Source organism: Cavia porcellus, unplaced genomic scaffold (assembly GCF_034190915.1).
Source record: "Cavia porcellus strain 051 isolate PalLab524CR breed Dunkin Hartley unplaced genomic scaffold, mCavPor4.1 scaffold_27, whole genome shotgun sequence".
In the NCBI taxonomy this organism is placed as follows: Eukaryota; Metazoa; Chordata; class Mammalia; order Rodentia; family Caviidae; genus Cavia; species Cavia porcellus.
The window spans coordinates 4,798,335-4,819,688 of record NW_026947510.1 but is presented as its reverse complement, the minus strand read 5'-3'; the positions used below and the strand labels follow the sequence as shown (position 1 = coordinate 4,819,688).

Genomic DNA, 21,354 nt, shown 5'->3' with positions numbered 1-21,354 from the left:
TCAGAGGGGTGTGAGATAGGTTTAAATGAGGAGGGAACCCAGCCCAAGAGTACCAGCTAACAAGAGCCCTAACCCTTGGCTCACTATCCTCATCACTGTGTTTCAGATCCTGTCTTCCATCGAGCTGCTGCAGCATTCTCTGCCCAAGATCAACCGGAGCGCGTCTGAGCCGTCCTTGCATCGGGCAGCGCACACCGAGGACATTAATGCATGTACACTGACCACATCCCCGAGACTGCCTGTCTTCTAGTTGGCTCTTCACCCAGGGTGGGAGGGAGTCAACACCACCACTCGTCTGCTGTCCTTGGAGCAGAGCGCATGTGTCCAGAGAAGCTGCTAAGGACCTTCTAGCCCACACACAAGGCCTTACTTCATGTTGCCTTCTCTACCCACTGGGCCCCAGAGGAAGCTGGTTGCCACCCTACTGCCTCGTCCCTGTGGGCCCAGCCTTCTCCAGGTGCACACCGATCTCACGCAATACCATGCTGGGCCCTGGCTGGCAGTGATAGGGGGAATGCTTTGGGAGAGAAAGGTGGTGGACAACCCAGCCCCACTATGGGGACACATGGTGTTTTGGAAATTGGCTTGTTCACCTCTTGGACAATGGTGCAGGGCCAAAAAGTTTTGCACATATTGCACCAAACAGCCAGGACTGCCGGGACCCCGGCCGCTAAGAGCCTGCTTTGGTACTATGGAACGTGACTCTGGGGACATGTCCCTGTGTCCCATCTGCCCTCCCCAGGAGCAGCCCCATCTCGCCGAATCTGTCTTCCAGGAGCTGCCCCAGGGCGAGAGCCAACCAGCCCTGTCCCTAGTCACCCTCAGTGTCGTGTATACAAGGAAGCCAGGACCCAGGTTTTCTTGATGATCTGGGTTTTAATTTTGTTTTTATTGCACCTGACAAGATACAAGTTATCTGATTGTTCCTCAATTATGTTATTTTAATAAAATAAATTAAATCTAGGTTTGATGGCTGTTAACTCCTTTGGAAGCAGGCCCTGCTTCTGCTGCAGTTCCATGTGCCTGCTTCCTTTTGTCTATAGTAGAGGTCAAGGAAATGGCCAGAGCTTGGCTGGGAGTGGATTTCATATAGCCTGTGAAAAGCAAAAAGGACTCCAAAGTCGGGTAAGAGAGCTTCTACCCACACATCAAATAATGCACTTTATAAAACATTTGGTAGTCTATAGCTTTTTATAAAAATAAATTCAGGTTTGGAAAAATTGGTTCTGACTTGCATGGTCACATGAACTCTTTAGTTAAAATCAAGATAATGGCAGAAAATGCAGCCTCAGGTCCCAGGACCAGAAAATGCTTTCAATGTGCTGAAATTTTTACAGATCATCACCTGAACCTTCAGGTAAGAGGGGATGGCTTGAGTATTAACAATGTGGGTTGAGAGCCCTCAGCAAGATGAACACTATGGACATGAGCCACCCAGAAGGGCAGGGACTTCATTTCCCAGGCAGACGACGGGCACTTTCACTATTGCTACACATGCAGCCTAAAAATACGCCCACTGCTCTAGCCTGGATCACTGGAGGGACTCAGCTTAGCGTGGAGTCTGTGTCAGGTGCTCTTAAACACAAATTAGGATGCTGTTTAATGCACGAGAGAGCTTTACCATAGAGGAATTCTTTTGCAGATTTGCAAAAACCCTTTGGTTAAAAAAAAAAAAAAAATCTGCTGTTTTAGCTACCATAGGTTTACTGTTTCTGAGGAGAAAACAGGTTGAAAAGGACAAGAAGCCAGGTTACCCTGAAGCAACCAAAACAGTCCAGACAGTTAACACCCTTGAGGGGCTGCAGGTGCAACTAAGATATCAACTATAAAAATAGTGATTACATATGCTTAGTAGGTTATTTTATATCCTCTGTGTGTCCCTGACTGTCATACTGGAGTAGGTGAGATCAAGAGCAAGGACAGTCTGCTCAATTCCAAGCAGCAGGCTACACATGGCAACTTGGCAGACTGAGGGCTGACAGTGCCAACGTGCAGGGTGGCTATGCCTTCAGGATTCTGTTGACTCTACTCCAGAAAGGTGCATAAAGAGATCCCCAAGCTCAGCCACATCCACATCTTCAGTGCTGGGGACCTGACGGGTTTCACGGTTCTCGATGAAATCCCAGAGCCGCACTGAATTGAAGAACTGTAAAGACAGCCACCAAGTCACCACAAAAACCAACCTGCAGGCCATGCCCATGTCCTCCTGATGGCCACCCCACACTCTTGCCAAGGTGGTCAGTGGAGGAGCTCACAGCTCTATCCCCCCACAGATGGCCCCATGCCCTGTACTCACCCTCACAGTGCCCTCAGAGCTGAGCTGTTTCCGGGGCTTCTCAGGCTCTGCCAGTCGCCCGTCAGGGTAAGCATGGCGGTAGAGGCATTTGCTTCCAAATGGGCAGGTCCCTTTGCCTTGCTCAAAGTACTTGCAGGCTTTTTTCCTGAAAAGTAGGAAAAATGTTAGGTGGGAGAATGTGAGTTGCAAGTGGAGAAACGGGCCTAGAGAGGGCCCGTGTTGTGTCCCAGGTTGCATTACAGCTAGGTGACAACGGCAGTGGCCAAAGGACTAAAGGCTCAGCAGAGCCTCTGGTGATTAAGCAGTAAAGCTGGGGTCTTTGTGTCTGCTCACAGGCACCCCCCAACCCCAGACACTTCCTATCCTCCTGGCCAGCAGTGGTAAGGCACAGGGAAACACCAGTGGATCTGAATGAAAACAAGTTCACAGAGCCCCCAGAGACTTATGAGACCGTACCAAAAAGCCTATCACACACATAAGTAGTCCTAGGAGAACAAAAATGGTAGAAAAAACGTTTGATGAAACAGTAGTCAAAATGCAGTATGGTATTAAGAAAACCACTCCTGGGCTGAATACCCAAATGCAGACAAACAGGATAAAGAGAAAATACTGGGAGCAACCAGATTGTGACAGTTGAGCTCCCCAAGTTCCCATCAGAACCATTACACATATTAAAACAAAGTGCTGGAGAAGAGAACCCTGGAGCCCCAGCCCTTGAAGTCAGAGCACACAAGTGAGTAGAATCTTCCTGAAGAGGGTCTGATAGAAAGGAAATCAAAGTTGTTACCCAACAAAGCAACAAAGTGTGAAAGGCAGTTCTTGAGGCACAAGGCAAATTTTATGCCAAGTGAAGGAATTTTAGTCATCCCTTGAGCTTCTGGTGACCTGACTCCAGGATTCCCCAGACACCATGGTCCATGGGTGCTCGTCAAGTGCATCCAGTAGTGTCATGCCTGAATGTGGCATATGCTGCCACTTTTGGTCCACTTCAGATTATTGCTAATATAGTGTAATATGTACACAGCTACTGCAACAGACTTTAGGAAAAAGGAAGAAAAACGGATCTGTGGTTAGTGTAAATGCAATTTTTTTCCTGAGTATGTATGTATGTATAATCTAGTTGGTTGAATGTGAGATCTATGGCCCATGAGTATGGACATTGGATTATATACATCAAATGAAAGAACATCACAAATAAGTGGGCACTGAGCTACGTGGCTAGCTCTTCTTTGTGCATGTGTGTGGTGTGTGTGTGTGTGTGTCTTTTTAAGACAGGGTCTCACCATGCAGTTCAGGCTGGCCTTGAGCTCACCTTGTAGCCCAGGTTGTGTCAAACTTGCAATGATCCTCCTGCCTCAGCCTCCCAAGTGTTGGGATTACAGGCATGCACCACCACACCTGGCTCCCTTTTTTATTTTTGAGGTAGGTGTTTCACCAAGTAGCTAAATCACCCAAGCTGAGCCTGAACTTATCAGTCTCCTAGAGTGCTTGAGTGAGGTTACAAATGTGCACCACAACCAGCTAAAGTTTTCCTCTTTAAAAAAAAAAAAGAGTTTAACACAGAAGTTATGTTTTACCTTAGAGTTTATAGTATGTGTATGTGTATTACATCTATAGTATAAGAGATAGTAATGAGGCATACAAGTTGGTAGGAAAAACTATGAAATCTCTATAAATTATAAAGGGGTCAAGCTGACTAGGATATAGATTAGTGGTCCAGTACTTTAGCTCAAATGTCCGTCTGTCTGCCCCCCACCTACAGGGAATCAGGACCGTGCACTTGCCAAGCAGTCACTGTGCCACTGAGCTATATCCCCAGCTCTATAGTCTAGTACTTTAGTGAGGCCCTGGATTTGATCTTAATACCACACACACACATACACACACACGTACACATATATACACACACAGATACAGATATATAAAATACTATATGTTAAGTGGAATTCTGAAGTGTTCTGAACAGCCATAATTAGAAACTGGGGTATCCATTAGTAGGAGAATGGATAAACCAGGCAACCCAGGTTCAAGAAGGCAAAGGTCAAACTGCAGACAGGATGGCACTAGGGTCCTATGAATTCCAGGCACTTACCCCATCCCCTGTTTAAAAGCTTCGATCAACTCATTTTTTTTATTCTGATCTTCTACCCAGTACACACTTGGAATGACAAACTCGGATATTACACGGCATTCTGGACAAGACCTGAAACAAGAATCAGGTTAGTAAGGGAGCAATGCTGTCATGAATGCTGTGCACAGCCTACTTCAAAACCCAGGCTGCTCCTATAAGTGTCTCCACCACAGATCCCTGAGGTCAAATCATCTAAGAATGACACTTACTGCTGAAAACAGCACTTCAAAAGATGCTGAAATGCAAATGAAGACCAAGATGAGAGCCCACTTTGCATCCTTGAGGTTGGATCCAATTGGAAAAAGACAAGTCCAAGTGTCAGCAGCCATTCTGGAAAAAGTCTGTTCAGCACAGAGCTGCCTAAGACCCAGGAATCCCATCCTGGAGCATACCTAGAACCATGCAAACCTGCCCACACAGGACTTGTCCACCGTATGCAGGGGCACAACACTCCTAAGGCTGAGCAGGGAAATCCAATGCTCACCAGTGGAAGGACAGGTGAGGGGATGGCATCTGCCATTCAGTAGGACATCATGCCCAGTTACAGGCAGTTGTAGAAAAGGGGCAAATAGCTGGAAGGTAATAAATGACTATCAGATGAAAATAGGTCTGACGCATACAAAATGCCACTCACTAAAGCTGCTGGGTAAGCACATAAATGTGTGACTTAATGACCTGACTCAACAAGCCTCAGTTTCCTTTTCTGTAAGATGAAGGGGACAGCAGGGGTGGGTCCTCAAGCTAACAGTGTGAAACACAAGCATGTGTCCTTCCCCCACCCTGAACATGTGCCAGCTACATGGGGCACATCTATATGCCAGGCCACGGGAAACAGCTCAGCATATCATTCCATGTAATCCTTTTTTTCCCCTTTAAGGTGAAAAGAAAAACAGCCAACAAGGTTATAGGCAACTGGCCTAAGGGCACAGGCAGATCTAAGAGATGGCTCTGAGCAGTGACATTAAACCCCTGTCCTCTGCTGAGCTCCCAGGCCCTGAGAGAAACTGTCACCATCACTAGAGGAAAAGAAAGGCATTTGGCTCAGGAAGACCAAGTGAGCTGCCCCATCCACAAAGCAGGACCAAGAGATCAAGGCATAGGGCGGCAGTAGAGGGCAGAGGTCCTCGGCTTTAAGAACAACCCAGGCGCACTTACTTAATGATCTGGTTTTCAAACTGCTTGGCACAGCGCCACTGGCGGATGCAGGACAGGCAGTAGGTATGGTTGCAGCTAGAGAGGATCCCAAACCTCCGCTCAGAGGCCGACGCCTTCTCGAGGATCACCTCCATGCAAATGCTGCACACCTTGTCCTGGCTTGCCTGGAAGGCAAAGGCTTTCTCCATCTCGAACTCAAAAGTTGCCATGCAGACCTGTGACAGATGATGTGAGGGGTTCAGGTTCTGGGACACCACCACAGCCTGTCTGCCATAAGCGAGGCCAGCAGCCAGATTTAGGTCTTGGGTCCTTATCAGACTGCAAAGCAGGCTGCAGGCCACACAGAGACCTGGAAGGGTTAAGAGGACAGCCTTGGGGGTAGGGAGGTTGCAAGGACTGGGATCCTGTCTTCTGGCCTCTTGATATAATCCATCCCCGCAAATGCTGAAAAGGCCTGAAGCTGAGGCCTGGTAGCAACAGTCTAGTCGGGCAGCGTCACAGTGCTCCCTGAGACCACAACCTGGGACTCAGGCAAGGCCTCAGAAATGAAGTGAGCACAGTGAGCCAGCCCATTCCTGCCCAGGGACACAGTGCAGCACTTCTATGCCTGGCCATTCATACCAAAGTGGCCTTCTCTTGTAAAGTAGCCACACTGCTCAGCCCCTCAGCAGCATTCAGTCCTCCTCTCCTGATGTAAGGCATCTAAAACTAGCCCCCACATTTCTACCCTCTTCAAAAACCCTGTGCCAAGCACAGGGCCTAGGATAAGGCAGAGCTTCCAAGAGATGCTGGGGCGCACACGATAAAGAGGTCCTGCCAAACACGTGGCGCCTAAGGGCACCTCATGACCTCCAAAACTCATCGTGCTTGGACCCCAGGTACAACAAGGTATGAACATGAAAGCAACATATGCACACACACATCCCCCAAAATCCTGAGGTTCTCCTGTTCTCTGAGCTTGGCAGTGTTTTACATTTCTGATGCCTATTCTTTTTCTCTTTATTCTAAATAATACAAAATGACAACAGTATTTAAAACTCCTGAAAATGGAATGTAAATGTACCAGGGACACAACGCAAGTTCTCTTGGCAGACAGATGGCTGTAGAATCAATGGGGATCCTGTTTCTTGCTACTGTCCAGGTTTCTCAGTGAGTTCATGTCAAGGGCTACAATATTACCTTCTCGTGAGCTTTCCTCTGCTCTGAGTCAAAAGGATGCAGGACTTGGAGCCTGCAGATGTCACATACATCCCCATGCAGGTAGACACAGGCATCCCCGAAGCGGCACTCCCCGGCTGCAGCGTAGGGGCACAGTTGCTGCTCACTGCTGTAGGAGGTGCCAGCCTCCACATTGTCAAGGCCACTCCTAATGGCATCCAGGTAGGAATGGGGCTTCATCTCAGGGTCAAGCTGGGGGTCACTGTAGCTGCCTGGGTGACTTGGGGCCATGCTGGGGGAAGTCTTCTCTTCAGCCAGTCCTGAGAGATCTTAACACAGAATGAATCATGCACATATGAGACTGGGTCACTAGCCAAACCCAATGGTCAATGTGACATTGGCCCAAGGAACCCACTGTTGGGAACAGAGAGCAAAAAAAAAAAAGCAGGGCAAAAAGGAATAAAAGGATGGCATAACAAATACACACATGGTGAGGCAGGGAAAAGAACAAAACATGATATATTTATACAAAAGAATACTACTGTTTAATACTCTGTATTTAAAAATACATAGACAAAAATGTGAACACATAGACTAGTTAACACTAAACCTACCCCCAAACCTAAACCAAAAGATATTTAGGATGAGGTCAGGTTGCCTGGTGCACCTCTGCCTGAGCTGCTAGACCTGCAGACTCCCCTGCTGAGGATAGAAATTGCCTATTCAGGAACTAGAAAGAGCCAGCCAGTGAAAGCAACTCGTACTATCTGTGCCATCTCCAGGGTACAGCCCACTTTAACCCTGATAGGCTCCCAAAGATGTGACCCACACCGTCAACAGGGTGGTACATGCAGCATCAACACTGCATGAGCTTAAAAACCCACCCTTTATCCAAACAAGCAGCTTCAAAGTGAGCCTCCACATTGTGAAGATGGCAATGACATGGTGACAAAATATCTCATGTTTTGCAGGTCAAGCATGGCCCTGAGCTCAGTACTCTGCAGCCACATGGACCTAGAGTGTGAGGATTAGAGGGTCTTAATGGGAAAGGCCAACACAAAGCATCAAGCACAGACCCACGGTGTCTCATAGGGCAGTGGAGCCCTGCTCACTCACTCCGGTCTCTGAGCACCAGTGTCCTCTTCTCCCGACGCCCAGGCTCTCGGGATGGCGTTCTCATGGTAGCTGTTGTGAGGTCGGAAGAAGGCTGAGGACTTGGGAAGGCTGTGGAGGGCCGAGTGGGGGGTGGAGGGCCCCCAGCGCCCCCTGCTGCAGCTGAGGGCCTTGTGTGATCATACCTGAACAGAACGTGGCAGAAGTTAGTCATCTCCAGTCCCTCAGCTCCCCTACTCATCTTTCCAACAGTAGTGGGGATGAGAAGAGTCATCTATAGCAGGTACTACACTTGGCCATTGGAGAGAGAGTAGCACACCTGGTATGGGGCACTGCACAAGTGTCCACAGGACACTGCTCTAGACACCTCAGTAGTTTCAGCTCAGTTCAGTAGAGCTGGGCTGTGGCAGCTACCATGAGTGAGGGCGGAGGTCCCCACCACTCAAGACCCCATCAGCTCATACCCTGCTGCATCTGGAAGCTGTAAAACTCCCCAGAGACAGCTTTGGGAGGAGTGAGTGCTGCCAAGGCACCCACACATTCATCAAGGACAGCACATCAGTATGAAACACTACAGAATTACCATGAGACAGAGAAGCACCACAGGCAAAAGCTTGGGACACATTTCCGGGGCAAAAAAGCGAGATTTAAGATTTTACTTATTCATAAGACTAGGGCCTGAAAAGTGGCACTGAAAATCAAACGTAGTTTTAGGAACTGAAACAGCTTTTCAAGTATTTTCCATTTGTCTATAAGGTCTTATTTCTCTGAGTTGGAATTCCCCTCACGGATACCCATGTTCCATGCATGTGGAAGCCGGGGCACCGCATTCGTACCTGCACCGTGTCCCATAGGCACAGCAGCCTTTTTGGTAGTACTTGCAGATAGTGGATGGTTTGCTGTTGACCAGGTCATGTGAGAACAGGCACTGGCTGCCCTCTCGGCACACCCCGTGCATGAAGTACCTGCAGAGACAAGCAAGACATGCTGCTTAGCACATTCTCAACCCACTACACTGTGGCTCACCATGTGGACACTGTGCTTCAGGCTGTACTAGGCTCTCAAGAGAGAGAGAGAGAGAGAGAGAGAGAGAGTTCCTGATGCTAAGACGATGACTCCAGGACAGCTTTTCTGGAAGAAAAATAAAATGACCCCAGAAGTCTTTTATATCAAATACAGTTTCTTGATTTCAGGTGTAATAAATATGTAGAATGTGAGTCTCATACTTGAAAAAATAAAGGTTTTTGGGTTTTTTGGGTTTGTTTTAGTACTGGGGATCAAACTCACAACCTTGTGCTCATTAGACAGGCACCTATACCACTGAGCTAAATCTTTGGCCCTGTTTTTTTTGGAGATGGGATCTCGCTGTGTAATTCAGGTTGGCCTTGAATTTATTATATGGTCCAGACTGTCCTCAAGCTCATGGTGATCCTCCTGCCCCAGCCTCCAAGTGCCAGGATTATGGCTGTGTATGCCTGGCATCAGAGCTCTCACACGGTATAGCTCTAATGCAGTCAGACCTAGACTCAGAATCCACCTCTGCAAGTCACCACTAGCTCACAAAACCAACTCCCTCCTCTTTGCTACCTTTATCCAAAATATGATTATACTACCTACCCTTTACTAGGTAGTTGTAGTGAGACTCAAGTACCATGGGACAGTGTGGTAACAAAAGCTGTATATGAGAAAATTCCACTGAGAGACCAAATCTTGGTCCAGAATAACCAGAGTACAAAGTAATTGGGAGGCATTTTAAGTCCATCCAGTTGGAGCAGCGTTGCCTGAAGCCTCAGGGGAAACAGAGACCCCACAAGGACATGTCTTGGCATGAAGGACAAGCTAGTCCTGAAATAAAACAGCATTTTAGACCAAACACACTGAAAGGAGCCAGACACAAACCCACATATTGTCTGATTCCATTTATATGCAATGTTCAGAAAGCATAGAGCTACACTACAAAGTAGGACTGCGTGGTTGCAGAGGCTAGGGCAGTACCAAGGGTGTAGTGACTGCTAATCGAAGGATCTTTTGGGATGACAAAACATACTAAAATTTAACTGTGGTGATAGCACTAAAAATCTTTGTATTCTATACTTCCAAGAGGCAATTTTGTATGTAAATTATATTTCAATAGAGTTGTTAAAAAAAAGAAAAAAGAGCTCTCTCTGTCAGTGTCTCTGACTCTGTCTCTCTGTTTCTCTGTCTCTGTGTCTTTTTGTCTCTCTCTCAGAAGCTTTCCTTCCCAATAAATATATTCTTCTTACCCACCTCCCAAAATTGGCATGTTTCTAGTGATGACAATCTAAAATGTCTATGTATACTATAAAATTACTTGCTAATACTTTAATATCTTAAAATGCATTAGTTACCTATTTCTGTTTTTATGTAAAGGAAAAACAGATAAAAGGGTAGAAATAATATAGAATTTCAAAAAAAAATTAACACTAAGAAATCACTAGTTGGGGCCGGGGACTTAACTCAGTGGCTTAAGCACCAGCTCAGCAAGTGTGAGGTGGTGAGTTGGATCCCTGCTACCACCACCACCACCAACAAAAAAAACAAAAAATCACTAGTTGATAAATTACATAGTGCCTTCTTAGAAATAGTTGTTCAAGTTACAAAATCAAAGCATAAAAAGTGGAGAGACATTGAAACATTGACAGTGCAAACCATTTTGTTCAATGAGCCAAGGAAAACTTAGTATATGGTCATCTATCTTACAGACATATACATAGTTATATCCTTTAGAGCACTTTGCTTCCCTTTCTCCTTTACAGTATATACTATACATTTTGGATCTTATTACTCTTTCAATTTTTATTATTTTTTACACTAGAGAGAAAATTTGATATTTACAAATGTGAGTCTTATTTCTCTTATGAGGATGGTCTCAAGTTACTTATAAAGGCTTCAAGATCATCCTTTTTATAGCTGAGGGATATTCCATTGTATAAAAATACCACCTCTTTTTCCCACTCTGCGGTTAATGGGCATTTTGGTTGTTTCCAAAATTAGCTATTACAAAATTCCCTCAGGGGAAACAGAGACCCCACAAGGACATGTCTTGGCATGAAGAACAAGCTAGTCCTGAAATAATGCTGCTATACACATGCATGCACATATATCACATGATCTTTTCAAATTTGGGGGGAAAATACCCAGGAGGTGAACATCACAGGCCTTCCTTTACAGAGAGCTGAATGTGTTACTGTAAAGTAGCACATTGCTGCCCTCTGATAGTACCCACTGATATGTACTTGTAAATCCAGACAAGTAAACCTTTAGAGTAGTGTAAAACAGTCTGTTGATTTTATAAGGTATAAATATAGACATAAATTAGAAAAAGAAAAAAGGCCTTATGATAGGTTAGCAGCCAACTGAAGGGACATAATAATCAGATGCAGTATTCAGTCCTGGATTCTATTCTAGTTTGGACAAAGCAGAGACAACTGGGAAAATGTGAGTACACATTAGGTATTAAGCAAAATAAATAACTTTTAACTGAAAAGAACAGATTATAAAAGCATATACAATAAAATAGTACAGCTGCCTTTTTTTTTTGTACTGGGGTTCCAACTCACAACTGCACGCTTGTAAGGCAGGCGCTTATGCCGCCGAGCTAAATCCCCAGCTACAACTGCTATTGAAAAAAAAGTTTAAAATAGATTTATCTTATAGTCTAATAATTCCATTTCTAGGTATTAATACAAAAGTACCAAAGACAGTACTGTGTCTCTTTTTATATACCCATATTCATACAGCAGCATTAATCACAACCAAAAGATGGAAGCAAGCCAAGTGTTTATGGATAGATGAATGGGTAAACTAGTATAAGCATGAAATGGAACAGCACTCATCCTTAAAAGGAAAGACATTCTGACACAAGCTATCATATGCATGACTCTTGGAGAACATTATACTATGTGAAATAAGTCAGTCACAAAATTACAAGCCACAGAAGTACAGTAAATCCTCCATTTCTGAATGAGTTCTATTCCAGGAAAAAGTTTGTAAGTCAGATTCCTTTACAAGTCTGACAAAATGAGTCTGAAGCCATATCTGAGAAAGTTTGCAACTCAAATGTTCACCTGTCAGGCACTTACTGTACTTAGATTAGTTAAATAGACAGAAACTAGCATGGTGGTTGCCAAGAGTTGGAGAGAACAGAAAAAGGGGAGTTATTGTTACTGGGTATAGAATTTCACTTTTGCAAGGCAAAGATGTGGATTTGGTTAGACAAAAATGTGAATGTACTCACAACTATAAACCTAAAAATGGCTAACATGAGGGCCGGATATTTAGCTCAACGGCCTAAACGCCTGCCTGGCAAGCCTGAGGTCATGAGTTCAATCCCCAGTACCAAAAAAAAAAAAAGGGCTAAGGTAGTAAAATTTATGCTACTCTATGTAGTTTGCTACAAGCTTTTAAGCCAGCATATATAGAATGGCCCATTTTGATTAAAAAAAAACATTGTAAATTATATAAAAACTCTCATACATAACAGTGTGTTAAAAAAGGGGTGATCCCTGAGGGCCAGTATACAGTATTTTTGTTTGTGTTTTTGCAGTGCTAGGGATGGAAGCCAAGGCTTTGTGCATGCTAGGCAAGTGCTCTACCACTGAGGCGCATTCCCCATTCCTGGTACATGGTTTTAGTTTTGAGGATCTGTACATTCTAACAGTTCCACCATGAACGTACACTGCCTCGGTAACACTAAAGGTGGTTTTAGCTTTACAAATTATGAAGACAACTAATCCAAGGATGTGGTTTTAACATGGTATATAAAATGCTCAGTACATTACCCAGCCTACAGTGGTACCTTTTAAGAATTTGGATCTATAATGTATCTCCTCCTCCTCTGCCCCATCCTTCTCTGGAGGCCATGCTGCTCAACCTATCACAGGCCTAGAAAAGAAACAGCTCTCTGAAATTAGGGAAAGTTAGGGGATGGGCAGGGAAAGGTAAGGGCCTTAGGGAGGATTCTGGCAAACCCTGACTATAAAGAGTTAAAACCTTTGCTAGAGACAGGAATTAAGAGAAGCACCTTGGCCCCATTTGGCACCAGGGCGCTAGTTTAGTACAAAGTTGACAAAGTGGGAGGGGCTATGTTACAGAAAACTCAGTATACTCACACCTACAAATGTATGTGCACACACATATATATATATTCCCTCACCATAATACTGCACTAAAACATAGTGCTAACTGCTGGCTGGGCCTTGTACATGAGGCCCATCATGTATTTTAGAGAAAGTAGCTTGGAAAATGCTACATGAGCTCATCAAAGAATGTGCACATGGGCAATGGAGGGGTCAGTGTCTAAATCAGGGTCTCAGAGCCCAAAACAGTCAATCAACAAGTTGAGGACAACTCTCAAGAAGGTGTACGTCTTTTTTTGCCATATAATGACAGGCAAAGACCCTTGAGCACTAGCTCCAAGCTCCCCACCTTACTCTGACAAGGTAGCTGTCTATCTCATTTTTCCCCTCTTTCCAATAAAGAGGAGAAACTTATAATTTTTTATTTATATAAGCTTATGATTTCCAGGTAAACAAAATCTACCCTCACAAGACAAGAAAAAAAACCACAACCAAAATAAAACTTTCCTCCTTTTCAATGGTTTCTCTGAGGGTTTTGATTGTTTCTTCATCGTAACGCACAGTGAATCCAGGTCTCACTCACATGCTAGGCCAGGGCTCAGCCACTGAACTACAGCCCAATTGGTTTTTTAAATTTTGAGATGGGGTCTTGATAAATTGTCTCAGCCTCGTAGGTAGCTGGGGTTATAGACGTGTGCCACCATGCCTGGCTTTCAGGTATTTTGTCAAAGCAAACTTTCAAAAGCTAACACAGCATCCAAACAAGTGCAGCTCTTATTAAGAACAGTAACAGACACTGGCAAACTGTTTAATGAATGCAGACTGGCACTGGGAAATAGAAGAGACAGAAACTAGTGCTGTATAGTGGTGCATGCCTACAATTCCAGCACTTGCAGAGCTGACAGAAGATGGTTACTGAGTCTAAGGCCAGCCTGTGCTAATAGTGAGTTTAAGACCAACCTGGACTATACAATGAGACCCTATATCAAAAAGGCAAAAACCAAAAACTAAAACAGAAAAAAAGAAAAGAAATAAGAGCTGAGGGGTGTCAGGCCACAGACTTGCAGAAGGCATTAGAAGGAGATGGCACTGGAAAGAGCATGTGCTAGAGAGCAAACAGAGACTTTAGGCGCCAAGGTGAGGGTGGGCAACGGTCTCCTGCCAATCCTGAAACACCCTGGTGCCAATGCCTCAAAAAGCACGAGGCACAAGTCCATCAGAAAGCTTTGTAGAGCTGAGGAGAGACATAGAGCACTCTTCCCAGGACACCTGCCTGAGTTATAGTGACAGTCCCAAGCAGGAAAAACCATAGAAAAGAGCCACTCTGGGGTCTGAAACTCTTCTGTAAAGAATCCTTATTTGTGAACCCATGTTTTAACTTTATTTTAAAAACACATTACAGGAGTTTTACACATCTACATAGCAGCCTGAAGGGCAGGCACAGCCCTGAGATGCCTGGTTTTCCTGCCCACCCCTCGCACTGGGTGAGCTGGCTCCTGATCTGCAAAGAGGGAGCTTCACATCTTGTTTGGAAGGAGACTTCAGGGAAAAGGCAGAGAGTCCTCCTTCCCTCTAAACAAGCCCATTAGGAAAAATCTATGAAATGAAAAAAACACAAGAAGATGAACAGTAACTGTCAATCCTGTTTAGCTCTCATTCCTTTATCTCATTTAACCCCAGCTCTGCCACAAGGAGCAGTATTCAACCCTGTGATGCATATGGGAGGTAAGGTATATGGGAAGGTAACAGAAGGTAAGACTCAGAATTGAGGAAGTTACCGCTATCCTCAGCAATAGCCCTGGTTTTTACAGACAGCCCTAAAATTTCCCTACCAAAATCCATTTTACCATCCACATTATGGCCCTTGTCCACACTGCACTCAATTTTCCTGCCACTAAATCATTATAATTCACTTACAAAGCAGTATGGCTAATCCAAGAAATCTCATGTGGGCCAGTCCCCACACACTAGGTACTAGTGCACTACAGGTTTGTCCAATTTAAGGTGCAGACCCCTGAGAGCAAGTGCTCTTGAACATGGCAGGGAACATCTGGTCTTTAACTAAGAAGGCCTGGGATTAAGTTCAGAAGAAAACTGGAACTAGAACTGGAACATGACTAAATGCAAGCGTATGCAGAAAGCCTAACCCTTCATGGCTCTATCTGGACCTGGAAAGTTCAAGGTACCATAACAGAAGCAAGGAGACAGTCTCCAAGAACAGCAGAAGCTTAGGGAAGGCCAGCCTGCCAATGTATCCAGACAAAGGGACTAGTGGACACAAGTAGCTGCACTTGTGTCCACTGCTACACATCTGCTCCAGGTTTCCTCAGCTGGACACAAGCAAAACACTGCCCTTGTCTACCAAGCAAATTTCTCACTGGCCTCAAAGGGAGATATGCTGACCTGGTCACCAGATAGCATCTTTTCCTCAGGGAATAATAAAAGGACCTCTATGTCTGCTAACAGAAGCAACTGCTGAGCCCACAAACAAAAGACATAGACCTGTGACCTAGGGACTACCTGGGGGGCCAAGGAGTTTTTCAAGGAGGACAGCCACGCTTTCCCTAGGAAATAGGCCCCCTGGCACTTGACCACAAGATCAGACACCATTTAGTGACTAGCTATAAGGCCAGGATGGGTTACTTTAAAAACAAAAGGAGAGGTGTGGATGTAGCTCTGTGTAAAGCATTTGCCTGGCAAGATGGCAAAGTCCTGAGTTTAATCCACAACAGTGCCAAAACAAAAACAGTAATGCCATTAGGTATGCAGACTGCTATCCCTGACAGCTGGCCAGAGGCAAGCCCATGCCTGACACATGGAGACTGGGCTGATGTGGAGCTCCCTATCTTGATCAACATTTCCTTTGATGATGCAGAGCTGATGGGGCCCAAAGTGTGTGTCAAATAATGCTGTTAATGCCATGGCCCTGCTTTCCTCTCTGGAGTCTGGAATTCTGCTATAGTTAGGCAGAAGAGCCCTTCTTAAACAGCCTGGGCTCTATTGCTGATGGGGTCCCCAGGCATACAGGTGGCACTGTTACTGTTGGGGGAGTGTGCTAGACACCTTCTTGGGGAGGAGTTGCAGCACACAGTCTGTACCCCATGCCTGCAGTACCTCCTGCTATACCACTGTAATCACTGTAGCCTTGGAAACACCTGTCTGAGTCCAAAGTCTTTCCAGCTAATTTCTAGAGGTAGGGAGAGCATGGGAATCCCTTAGTACATTATACTGAGTCTCATTATACTGCCCAGGCTAGTGTCCATCTCCCAGCCTCAAGAGACTCTGCTTAGTCTCCTGAATGGCGGGAATGACAGGTGTTCTCCACCAGGCAGGGCTTCGACATTCTTTTTGAGAAATGCTATGCAAGACAGCAACATTATTTCAGTTATCTTCAAATGCAGTAATAATCTTTGCTCCTTGAAGATATAATTATTAACAAAATAAAACAAAACAAAAACAACAGTGTCAGTAGTCAAGTCTGCCTGACAAAGTAGATCAAAATTGGTGAACTCAGCAACATGGAAGAGGTTCTCTAACAGGTGCAAAATGGTACATAATGTTCCACAAAAAAATGTACCAAATACTCTACAGCTGCCTACAGAAAAAGTAGACCAGAAGATTTCCTGGAAAGTATAAGATACCAGAGGTCCTCCACCACAGTTACCAGGCAGGCAACAGGAAGACTGTTCTAGGTATACTTCAGTATCCTACAAGGTTTCCTTTTAAAACTCCACCATTAACTTCAGTAACTCTTGTTCAGCAAGCTGGCCCTCCACACTGTTTTAATTATCTTTTCCAATTAAATCCCAGATGGTTAACGGGTTGGCAGTTAACTTCTGGTCATTTTTGCCACTTTTATGTTGGTGACTCTGTGCAAATCACTTACTACATGTCTGTTAAGTGACCAAGTAGAGATTTAAACACGTTCAAAAATAATTTTTAGACCACCACTGCCTTCACAAAATGTTATATAAAATGTACTAAACTGGGTGTGGTGGTGGTAAACCTCTGGGAGGTTGAGGCAGGAGGACTGCAAGTTCAAAAGCTCCACATGGGCAACTAATTGCAAAAATTTTTTAAAGGCTGGGGTTGTAACTCAGTGCAAAGCTCTGGATTCAATCCTCAGTACTGTCCCCCAGCAAGTCCTACTTTTGTAGTACATATCACCAGTTTCACTCCTGAGACAAGTAAAATCTTGAGCATACCCTACCTGTCCCTTGGGGTACTTTTCTCATTTACCCAGTCATTCCTCTTCACCCATGTTATAAGCCTAATCAAGGCCTCTTTTATGTTGTATTTTGTAATAAATTTCTAACTGCTCAGGCTTCCTTCCTCATTATCCCAGAGAGATGAATGAGACAGACTGGAGATGGGGAAGGACTGGAGAGGAAGCACATAGCTGCAGACTGGGAAATGCTCCAAAGGTCTCTGTCACTCTCAGTGGCCAGAAAGGGGATTCAGACAGTCTGGGGATTATACATCACAAAGGACATCAGGTTCATTACTGCCACATACTGCCAACAGCTGCAGCTGAGAGTTGAGCCAAACAGAATCAGTTTGGTTTCTTGTAGGCCCTTTGATGCAGTCCATCTCTTTAGCAAAACACTTTTACAAATCATTTCCAAATAACTGGGTAATCTGCACTATCAAGAGTCACTTTTCTTTATATTTTCACAGGTCAGACTTTATGGCTGTACTATGATGACAGATCCACTAAAGGGAGGGGCAGATGATGGTGGGCTTGAAACATACATATTATTCAGAGGTGGGAAGAAAGACAGTATTGTATAATGTGGTATGGAGATGCTGGATGCAGACTGTTATGTGACCTAGAGCAAATGCTTTAACCTTCCAAGCCTGCCTCCCCATCTGCACCATAACTGCAATGCCTGTACTTTCTTCAAGGGCTGCTGATGGCCTCCTGGTCTGTTCACTGAGACCATGCTTAAGTGCTTACCCCAGCACAGTAAGGGCTGAGAGTGTGGCTCACTCAGGTAGTACATGCCCCTGCATGCCCAGGGCCATTGGTTCCAGTCTCAATTCTGTAAGAAAAAGAAAACACTCTATGATGGTTTGTTGCCATCAGTTTTTTAACCAACCATAGGGGTGAGGTACAGCTAGTCTCATTTCACAGATGAGGAAACTGTGGCATGGGTGGCAGCACCGCTAACTTTGGTTGCTAACTTGGCACTGCTCAACTCTGGAGTACAAGTCTTCCTGCTATTAACAAACAGACAAGATCTTTCATGTTGTGTGACTTTAAGCCACACCATCACAGGAAACTAAAAGTCTAGGTCTTCAAAAGCAACTATCAGATGAAGGAATCTCGAAAGGAAAGTGCTTGCCAAGCCATAGTAAGGGCCTGCACCAGGGCTTTGAAACAGTGGGGAAAACCCAAGAGATGCTTAGGAGGCAAAAATCAGCAAAGAGATCCCCCTCCTGAAGGTTTTGATAGAGTGGGACGTTTGTCCAGGAATTACAGAAATGACTGCACAGCCACATGATGAACTAGACCAGAGATTCCAGGAAACACACTACTAGATTACCTCTATCATTATCAGGTCTCAACATGCTAGCATTTGACAGGCAACCCTTGAGAAGACATAATGCGTATCAGGATGGAAAACTGTTCTGCTGCCACGCAGCATCGCAGCGTAAGAAAGTAATCAGGCTGGGGATTTAGCTCAGTGGCATAAGCATCTGCCTGGCAAGCTTGAGGTTGTGAGTTCTATCCCCAGTACCAAAAACAAAAGAGAGAGAGAAAAAAAAAAGAAAGTAATCATATCCCAGAGTCAGGAAAACAAAGCACTTCATAACCTGAGAAAAACCAAAACAGCTAAGCATGCTTGCTTACACCTAGACCCACAGATAAATCAGACCTTGAATATTTTCTGCAAGTTATTGCTATCTGGGTAAGGCTTCTATGAATAAGACAATTAAAGGAGAAAAGCTTCTCCACCATGAACTGTGTTTTTATGTAAACTTGGTACACTTGGTACTACTGCAATCTTTTCCATTCAAATTCCTTTTCTGTTTTTTATTTGGCAAGGCCTGACCTTTTGCATCCTTTTACATTTCTTTTCCTTTCTATATGTTTTTGTGTTGCCCTTGAAGTCCTGCAGTAAACAACTTACTAATATTCCCAAACTTATATGGAGGCTTTAAGTATATGAAAGCATGAACCCTGATGTCACACCACGTCTACCGTCTGGAAGCTGTAAAAACTTGGGCAAGACTTTGAATGCTGAGGCTCAGTGATATTATCAGTGGGATATACCTAACAGATTGAAGGATTACATACTGTATGCCTGATACGGCACTCCTAAGAAGCCTCAGGACACTGTAAGCCCCTCAACAAATGTGAATTAATGCTTGAACAGAAGTTCCTAAATTCCAACTCACTCTTAGTTTATATGTAGTAACACTCTACAGAAGTGCTGGTGATCACTCTTTGATATATGTGTTACTGTGTTTTTCTTTGAAGACAAAGAGATACTACTGTAGTTATTTTTTCTACACTAAAACTTCAGTATTCAGGTTTACTTGCAGGGTTAGCACTCTGCAATAAATAAGTGGGTTTGGGGTTGCAGTTTGGAATTCTATCTCTAAAAGATCTGCCATCACTGTCCCACAAGATTCTCTTGTTTGGGAAACAGAATTAAAGCTCTCAGGTCTTTACAGAAGACCTTTAAACACAATCTAGTAAAGGTATTTTTACAGATACTAACTGTAATATATATTTTGGTACTGGGGACTGAACCCAGGGCCTGTGCACTGAGCCTCCCGACTTTTTATTTACTTCAGAAAATCTTGAGATTTTACTTTGATTTTTTGTTTCAGACAGGGTCTTGCTATGTGGTCCAGGTTGGCCTTGAACTCACTATGGAGCCCAGGCTAGTCTCTAATTCACAGAGATTCTCCAGCCTCAGCCTCCTGAATGCTGGCATTACAGGCATGTGCCACCACGCCTGGCTTAATTTTGAGATACAACCTCCATAAATCATTAAATTGTCCAGGTTGGGTCTGAATATGTGATCCTCCTGCCCCAGCCTCAAGACTGCTGGTATTACTGGTATGCACCACACCACCTCACCCAGCTCTAAGGGCAAATTTCTAACAACTGCTTAACATATGCCTGGGCCTTTGGTTAAAATTGGCTTAACGGTTAATATCTAATTTTAACCAAACTCCATCATTTCTCAGTCATTTACATCAATGAAGAGAGATAACATTTAAAAATATTGCCCAAGCACGTTTTACTGAACCCAATTAAAATTTGGAGGTTTTGTATTCCTTTTCCAAGATGCTTGAGACAGTAAGTGTTTTGACTTTTGGATTTTTCGATTTTAGAATATTCACTCACTTAAGCTGGGGGATGGGACCAAAGTTTACAACAAAATTCATCATATCGCAAACACACTTTACACGCCTAGCCTGAAGATAATCTTACGCCGCATTTTTGCCCATGAAACAAACTTTTGTGATGTGGAATTTTCCACTTGTGGCGTCCTGCGGGCGTTCAGGGCGTTGTAAAAGGGTTTTGAAAGCACTTCGCGGTTCGGATTTCCAGACAGGATGCCCAACCTGTACTCCCCACTTATGGCCCACAGGCCCGAATCGCAGGCGAGTAACCACGGCCTCCAGTAACACAACCACCCTCAGGTTTCCAAGGAGACCCAGCAAGATTCAGGGCATCATGGGAGCTCCGCCGGGCTCGGTTCCCTGCCAGAGAAAAGCGAGCGCGGCCCTGCGGTCACAGTGAGGACGGCGACGACGCCCACAGAGCCGGCATCAGAGCGACTGCCTGGCTCGGGACTGGACTGGGCGGGACTGTCCCTAGCGCCCCAGCTCCCTACCCAGCGCCCAGTTTCCCGCGGTGGACCCCTAGACAACTTCTCCCCAGTCCCGCCCCCGCCTCAGTGTCCCCAGGGGCGGAACTCGAAGCGCCACGCGCTGACCTGCAAGTGACCTGCTTGGTGCTCATGGTGGCCGGGATGTGAACACCGCTGGCCGCTCGCCGCTTCAGCGGCCGCCTCAACCACCGCCGCGCCCACCCACACGCAGTCGCGTCAGCCTGCACGCACGCCGCACTTAGGTAGCGCCGGCCGGAAACCGGGCACTGTCACAATCGGTTCCGCATAAGGTGCTACCAGCATTAGGACTTGCCAAGGTTCCTGCCTGGGCTTCCTCCGGGGCAACGGCGAGTTCCTGTTGTTACAGAGGAATATTTCCCCTCTTCCAAGTTTTTACTTTTTATTAGTTCATGTTTGCAGTACATAATGATTACATTTGTTGTGGAGAGTTGGCGTATACACAGAACTCAATTCTTTTTTCTTCTCCCTTCCTTCCCCTCTCTTTCTCCCTCTCTGGATCCCCTTCCCTTTAAGACAGATCTGGTTTCT

At 45.0% G+C, this 21,354-nt stretch overlaps 2 protein-coding genes across 8 annotated transcripts in view; one reads left to right on the top strand and one right to left on the bottom strand.

Annotated features, from left to right (window-relative positions):
* Nucleotides 1-963, top strand: part of Raf1 (Raf-1 proto-oncogene, serine/threonine kinase) — a 77,444-nt gene extending 76,481 nt beyond the window's left edge. For all 5 annotated transcript variants that reach the window (XM_013145026.3, XM_013145027.3, XM_003463187.5 and 2 more), the window contains one exon: nt 107-963. In XM_013145026.3, the coding sequence (XP_013000480.1) occupies nt 107-250 (144 nt within the window). In that variant the 3' untranslated portion in view covers nt 251-963. The remainder of the gene's footprint in view (nt 1-106) is intronic.
* Mkrn2 (makorin ring finger protein 2) lies at nt 857-21,038 on the bottom strand. Of its 3 annotated transcripts, XM_005000592.4 has the most exons (9): nt 20,911-21,037; nt 17,910-17,994; nt 8,690-8,818; nt 7,857-8,038; nt 6,762-7,069; nt 5,583-5,797; nt 4,389-4,499; nt 2,297-2,441; nt 857-2,146 (listed from the first exon to the last, which is right to left on the bottom strand). In XM_005000592.4, the coding sequence occupies exons 3-9, from the start codon at nt 8,809-8,811 to the stop codon at nt 2,009-2,011; spliced, it is 1,221 nt and encodes a 406-aa protein (XP_005000649.1). In that variant the 5' UTR covers nt 8,812-8,818; nt 17,910-17,994; nt 20,911-21,037; the 3' UTR covers nt 857-2,008. The 3 variants fall into 3 exon arrangements, with proteins under 3 accessions (XP_005000649.1, XP_003463222.2, XP_063093812.1); XM_003463174.5 differs by lacking the exon at nt 17,910-17,994 and having other exon boundaries at nt 20,911-21,038; XM_063237742.1 differs by lacking the exons at nt 17,910-17,994; nt 20,911-21,037 and adding an exon at nt 12,673-12,730.
* Nucleotides 21,039-21,354: the final 316 nt, after the last annotated feature.